This window comes from Phalaenopsis equestris, unplaced genomic scaffold (genome assembly GCF_001263595.1).
Source record: "Phalaenopsis equestris unplaced genomic scaffold, ASM126359v1 Scaffold000276, whole genome shotgun sequence".
Lineage (NCBI taxonomy): Eukaryota > Viridiplantae > Streptophyta > Magnoliopsida > Asparagales > Orchidaceae > Phalaenopsis > Phalaenopsis equestris.
Genome location: NW_018164718.1, coordinates 1,657,057 through 1,664,811, shown reverse-complemented (window position 1 = coordinate 1,664,811; position 7,755 = coordinate 1,657,057). Strand labels below are relative to the sequence as shown.

The following is a 7,755-nucleotide window of genomic DNA, read 5'->3' as shown; positions in this document are numbered from 1 at the left end:
GATAACGAAAGTGTAAATCGTTTTCTATTTATGGAAGCCATGGGTACGAAAATCTTGGGAGCTCAATTATTAAAATACGTACTAAATATGAAAATAAAAGAATCTATTTTTGAATTATATTCTCTTGTTCTTATAGCAATACTGCTTTCAAGAAGCAAGAGAATTGATGAACTAAATATGTACATCAAAATACATCAGCATGAATCTCAAGGAAATTCAATGGACTATAAGACAAAAGTACAATCACTGGTGGCCCATCAAAAAAAGCAAGAACCATGTAAACAACAACAACTCCCTAAAAAGAAGAGTAGGGTTGACCGAACGAAGGTCATCTGGGTCAAAGATCAAAACCCATCTAGTTGAGAGAAGGAACCAGTCCAACTTTCATCTAAATATCACTAGACACCCAGCAAAGAGCCTCCAAGTCTTTAGAAGATTCAAAGGCCACGTCATCGAACATTCATCGAGCACTCTAGACGGATCTCTTGTCAAAAGAGGTAGACTACTTGTCAGATGACGACGATTCACCCTTTTCTTGATAGTCTAGTTCTACCCTGACAACATGAGTTCCCCCATCCAAAGTTCAATAACCGACAATAAAATGTAGACAACTGACCGATTAACCCAAGCTAGCCAAACGAAGTCTCAGCGACCGAGCAAAGTCGAACGCTCGAAGGACCATCAAGGCCTATTGATCGCCCCAACATGATAGAGTCGGCCAAATGTACTCGTTCAACCCAATTATTACATGTCCTCACCGACCGAACGATTGGGTAGCAGAACCATAGGCTCATTTATTTTTGTACATGCCTAAAATACCCTTTAACACTTTATACCCCCTTGCCTATAAATAGGAGTAAATGACTAATTAATGATATTTAAGAAAAATTAGATTCTTAATGTGTACTATTATTCACTCTCTCTCTCTCTCTTTCTCTCTTTTTCTTTCACGGCATATTTCTTTAGTGTGATTCACGCGGCATATTCATATTCAACAATTTTATTTTAATTATATCTTAATTTAACATAAAATACATTTAAAGGTGTTAGTTATTTTATTAGTAGAGAATTTACATCAATTTGCATTTAAGTATCTAACATCTAAATTTCAATTTCTATGCACATATCACATTCCCTATGGATGAAAATATATATTTCATCTTTTAAGTTAAAATAATGATATTTTTAACTAATATGAAAAAATTGGATGATATAAATATAAAAAAGCAAAATTATGATTAGATAAGCAAATACATAGAATTTAGGTGGTATATATTTCTATAAATGTCCCCGTTGAGTTTTTTAAAAACAAAATTATACAAATATATATATAAAAATACTTTTAAAAATAAAAATAAAAAACTAAAACAAAAATAAATAAATAAGATTCTGAAAAAATACTTTTAAAAAAAAAAAAAAACTAAAACAAAAATAAATAAATAAGATTCTTAATAAATCCCCATGAGAAGCCTTCTGAAACATTAGACTTTGAAGTGCAGCTGAGTAACGACAATGTGACAGAGGGAGCTTGAGAGTTACAGGCAGTGTAGGACAGTCCCTTTTAGCCAGATCATGCATGCCATAACAATCTTCAATAATTACAATTATTGTCCCATTATATATCATATCTCTTCTACGTGTACTTGTAAATAGCTGTTTAAATTTGTCGCCTTTGTCGTGGCTCCATGATACACATTTTGTCTTTTCTTTTCTCAGTCTTTGGAAAGCAGAGAAGTTATTCAGAGGATGCATCTGTGTTATATCCCCTGTAATCTTCTGGTAACATATATGTAACATACAAATATATGAAAATAAAAGTGCGGAACTCACTAGAAGGTACATGTAAGTTACAGATAGGTTACAGGAAGGTTATAGAGAATATAATGTGAATGTAACACTCTAATACCTTCTGAATAACCTCCCTCCCTGACATATGCAGGGTTGTGTACATAAAAACTACCCAAATTTTTCTGGCATTACTCTTGTGCTCATCACCGTCACTTCCATCTCAAAATTTGATTAATCTCATTTAACGTAAATCTACAGCTGCAGCCAAAGAGGCTTTATTGTATGTATTTTCTGAAAAGAACTTTTCTGAAAGAAAAAGACTTGAGCAGTTCACCAGTACATTAAACGAAAGAATAAAGAGAGCGAACGAAATCTGAAACACCAAAAATCCAATTAAACTAATCACCGTTCATCATCATCACAACGATCCATAATGATCCAGAAGAAAAAAAAAAATCAGAAGATATCGAGGATATCAAGAATGAAGCCATTACAGAGAGGGCAGCTCCTCCTACTCGCCCAAAGCTCTCTCGAACAGAGACGACAGAACGCATGGCCGCAGGGGATAAATGCCGCCCCTTTATTCCTTACCATACATACACAGCAAGCAGACGCAAATTCCCCCTCTGAATTTCCTTCCTTCCTTTCTTCTTCTTCTTCTTCTTCTTCTTCTTCCATTTGGTAGTCGTCCGCCATTAACGCCATTAGAGATACCTTTACAGGTATATCCGTTTCGTCGTGCTCGCCATGGATGATTTCTCTTAGCGTCTTTGTCATTCCGGTGTTGTTTGGTGCGCCGAGATTAGGGTTTCTGTTGTTGGTCTTCTCCATTGCAGCTACCGTCTATCGATCGAGATCTGGAATTTTGAAATTCAGAAGAGATTTGGTTTGGGGTAATAAAAGAGGACAGGGGAGAGGAGATTGCCGAGGGGAAGATCGGTTTCTAGGGTGTGATTTCTTCTCTCTCGGTCTTTTGTTTTTTAGTGGGAAGGGGAATTATTATGTTCAGATAAAATACTTAGAGCTTCGGAAGCTAATTCAAATATTTCACATGTTTTATTATTATTATTATTATTATCATTATGTTATTCTAAATAATATATATTAGCATCTAAAATGAGAAAAAAACACGTGTAACCCGTCACTCGAGCTGATCTAACTTGTCCTCGATGCTTCATATTTCGAAATCGACATCAACTCTCTAATGTTTGTTCTACGATTTTTGTTTGGTATTATCTACTCCTCGAGATTCCTCTATTGTATTAAGTTTATGCTTCGGCATTTTGTCCCTTTTTTTGTTTAGTTTTTTTTTTTTTTTTTTTTTTTTTTTTTTTTTTTTGCTTGCTCACATTTCCTCATTTTATTGTTTTACATGTCTGCTTGTTTTCTAGCTTAAAGACAAAGAATAGACTGAGAATCTTGTAGGAATCAAAATACAACATACACTGCTGCGTGTGATCCACTAATTGTCTATTTTGTAAGTAAAATCGATGATATGTTTGCAAATGTGATACAATCTTTCTTTTCTTTTTTAATGGGTTTTTCCTAACTAATGATTTTTCTTTGATTTATAGTGCATGCTCCTAAAATACAAAGATGTTTTATTGGTTGTACTGATTTACCTCAGTACAACCAATAAAACAAGATTGTATTGAAGACATACAACGATGTAAATAGTAGTTAAAAATCTGAATAAAAAAAATATCTTAATTTTTTATTAACAGCAATGTTGTATTGTTTGTACTGAGAGAACTCGGTACAACCGATATAACACGGTTGTACTGAAGTAAGACAAGAATGTTGATTTTTATTTAAAATCTGAATAAAAATAAAATATGGGTAGATAAATAGATAGAATAAATTTTTAATTTTTGTTACTTCTCTTGCCTACAGTTGTCTAATTATTTCTCATGAACAACCAACTTGTAATTGTTGTACTTAGATAACTCCACATAACTGATACGACATGATTGTACTGAAGTTTAGCATCAATGTTGAGTTTTATTTAAAATCTAAATAATAAAAAAAAAATTAGCATTAAGATAGAATGATTTTTTATTTTTTGTCATTTCTAGTACTAGGATTGTCTGATTATTTACATGTACCGCAAAGTTGTAATTGTTGTACTTATGTATCTATATACAACTGATAGAACATAGTTGTGCTGATGTAAAACAACAATATTGAATTTTGCTTAAAATCTGAATAAAAATATAAATAAAAATGGGTATATATATAACTAATTTTTATTTTTGTTATTTATCGTACCTACGATTGTTTGATTATTTCTCATGTACAATCAAGTTGTAATTGTTGTACTTAGGTAACTCGGTACAACAAATACAACAAGGTTGTACTGAAGCAAGACAACAATGTTGAGTTTTGTTTAAAATCTGAATTAAAAAAATGGGTACATAAATAGAATGAATATTTAATTCTTGATTTTCCTCGTACCTACGATTGTTTGATTATTTCTCTTGTACAGCCAACCTGTAATTGTCGTACTTAGATATCTCAGTACAACTAATACAGTATGGTGGTACTAAAGTAAGACAACATTGTTAAATTTTATTTAAAATATAATGAAAATTAAAAATGGTTTTATAGATAGAATGAATTTTTAATTTTTGTTTTTCTTCATTCCTTTGAATATCTGATTATTTTTCTTATATAACCAAGTTGTATTGGTTGTACTGAGGTAAACTCAACTAACTCAATACAACTGATACAACACGGTTATCCTGAAGTAAGCATGCATCTAATTATTTTCCTTGTACAACCACGTTATATTGATTGTACTGAGAGAACTCAATACAACTGATACAACGAGATTGTACTGAAGTAAGACAACAATGTTGAGTTTTGTTTAAAATCTGAATAAAAATAAAAAATTGGTTCATTGATAGAATGAATTTTTATTTTTAACTTTCTTCATAGCTAAGATTGTCTGATTATTTCCCTTGTATAGACAAGTTGTAATGTTTGCACTAAGGAAACTAAGGTACTCAGTACAACTGATATAACACAGTTGTACTAAAGTAAGCACACAGTGATTATATCATTTTACATTTGCCTTCTTAATAGTTTTTTTTTTGTTTTATTGTTTTAACAGTGTATTTGAAAACTTCTAATAAAATGACCAATAGAGGAATTACATTCACTTGTCGGTCCTCAATATTTTGAGCAATATGTGATGAACTTTTACAAAACATCACTGAAGATGTTGTTGTTATATTAAAGAATCTTCGTATTGATCACTTTTTGAATCACTTTTTGAAGGTGCCACCCATCCAACAAGACGTACCACTTATTGTGCACATTCTTAAGTGTTCAACGTTGAGAGGCAAGCTTTCTTTACTGGTGGCCACAAGCTGAAGTTCACTGTAGATAAAGTGGCTCTTATGGTTGGTTTGTTGAACAAAATGACCAAAGTTACTTAAATGTTCACATCTATAGATTTTAAAAATAAAAGTAAAAATCCTAATCTTAATAAAATTAATAAATTTAGTTCTAAATTTATTAAACTTTTTATTAATTTTTTAGTTACAAATCTATTTTTTTCATACAATAACTATAAGATACCTGGGAATCTTTTTTCTAGAAATATACAAGAGTTTGCACAGTATAACTGACCAGAGGCCATATGGAGGTTTTTGGTAGACTAATATGACGGCTTGAGAAGTCAAGACTCCATAAGCCTTTTGGCTACATAAGAGGCTATATCACTGTTTGATAGTAATTTTTAGTGTATCATGTTTGTTGGCATGAAACTCATTCCTTACATGCTAATGTATTATATTTCATTGTGTTGCATGTATGGTTTTTTGAGCATACCAATATTCTTTTCCTTATGACACAGGCTTGACCCTGTATGATGCGACGTCGAAGCTGGTGACAATGAGAAATAAGATTTGCAGAACTTTTATTTCATACCCACCAGATGATTAGGTAATAATGTATGTTATTTTCATCTTTATAAAAATGATATAGACTAAAAAAAAATTATCGATTATTTTTATCTTTACGATTATTTTAGGAATATAAGCGTGGAAGAGTCTGCATTATTATCTAACCTTTCCAATGTACATTGCTCGCCAGCAATCACCTCTTCTCCCTCCCCAAGAGATCAATAAATTCAACTTTTGAAATTTATGCCAATGGCTGTGGAAGAGTCTGCATTATTATTTAACCTTTCCAATGTACATTGCTCGCCAGCAACCACCTCTTCTCCCTCCCCAAGAGTTCAATAAATTCAACTTTTGAAATTTATGCCAATGGCCACAGATGAAGCTACTCAAAGCCATGTACATATTTCTTCAAAGACTGAAAATTATAAATTGATTATGTTTTTTGAACAAAGGCATATATCATTCTAAGCCTCAATAAATAATAAACTCAGGTAGTTTGAGATTGCCCTGAGCAATGAAAGCACAAGAATAAGTGCAGTGGAGGCACAAAAAAGGTATGTTGAAGACCAAATATTTTGAGATCACTATGATTGAACATAGTAATCTTAATATCTTTAATAATAATAAACTTTTTTTATTTTTCTAGTCGCATTAGTAAAAAAGAAGTTGAGATGCTTTAAATAAAATCAAGAGTTTAAAATCAGTAGGACCTAATGATATTCCTATTTAAGTGCAGAAATATCTAAGAGATATAGGAGTTTCTTGTCTTTCTAAGCTTTTTAATATTATTTTAAAACTAAAAAGATGTCCGAGGAGTGGAGAAAGAGTATTTCAGTCTCCATTTTTTAGAATAAAAAGGATCCACAAGAGTGTGCAAATTATAAAGGAATTAACTTAATGAGTAAATTATGAGAGAGAGAAATTGAATATAAGTTAAAACATGATATAAAGATTTATCCTAATTAGTTTAGATTTATGTCAAGCAAGCCTACTATGGAAGCTATACATTTATTGAGTGGTTTGATGTAGTTTAGAGAGAGTAAGGAGGATTCATATATGATTTTTATTGATTTAGAAAAAGCTTAAGATAAGGTTCCAAGAGAAGCTCTTCGGAGAATTCTAAAAAAAAAAAAGTGTTGATATAACTTATATTCATGTCATTAAAGATATGTATATTATAGTTGTTACATTTGTTCGAACAGAAATATGATTGACCATGTATTTTCATATATAAGTTGGATTACATCAGAGATCGGATTTAAGCATGTATCTTTTTTTCTTTAGTTAAGAATGATCTTACTGGACATTTACAGGAGGATCTACCTTGGAGTATGTATTTCGCTAATGATATTCTTCTCATGGATAAGACTAGAGAAGGAGTTCAGAAAAAAACTTGAATTATGGAGTATGTATTTCGCTAATGATATTCTTCTCGTGGATAAGACTAGAGGAGTTCAGAAAAAAACTTGAATTATAAAGGTTTACATTTAAGTCTAAAGACCTTCATTTGAGTAGATATAAAATTGAAAGGTCTACATTTAAATCTAAAGACCTTCATTTGAGTAGATATAAAATTGAATACATATAATGGAATTTTAGTAGAAATAGCTCTAACAACAGAGTTAAACTTATGGGTGATCAAATCCTTAAAACATGTGAACATTTTAGATATCTTTAGTCTGTTGTTCAAAGTGATGGTAATATAGATGCAGATGTTATTAGTAGAATTCAGGTTGGTTGGTTAAAGTGGAGGAATGCATCAAGCCTATTGTGTGATAGAAGATACCGCTTAGACTTGAAGGAAAATTTTATAAGATAGTAGCGAGACCTGCAAGGTTTATGAAGCAGAATATTGGCCAATAAAAGAGAAGCATAAAACTAAGTTAAGTGTTGTTGAGATGAGAGTGCTTAGGTGGATGAGTGACTTCACTTAAAAACCAAATACGAAATGAATCTATCCATGAAAGGGTTGGTGCAGCTCCAATTGCAGACAAGGTTGGAGAGAGTCATCTTAGATGATTTGGTCACATTAAATGTGTACCATCTGCCGAGTAGGAGA

At 31.7% G+C, this 7,755-nt stretch overlaps 1 protein-coding gene across 1 annotated transcript; it reads right to left on the bottom strand.

Annotated features, from left to right (window-relative positions):
• Window positions 1–2,156: 2,156 nt before the first annotated feature.
• LOC110024848 (probable E3 ubiquitin-protein ligase LUL4) lies at window positions 2,157–2,792 on the bottom strand. The gene has a single exon (XM_020725023.1). The coding sequence runs from the start codon at window positions 2,617–2,619 to the stop codon at window positions 2,245–2,247; it is 375 nt and encodes a 124-aa protein (XP_020580682.1). The 5' UTR covers window positions 2,620–2,792; the 3' UTR covers window positions 2,157–2,244.
• Between the last annotated feature and the right edge of the window lie 4,963 nt (window positions 2,793–7,755).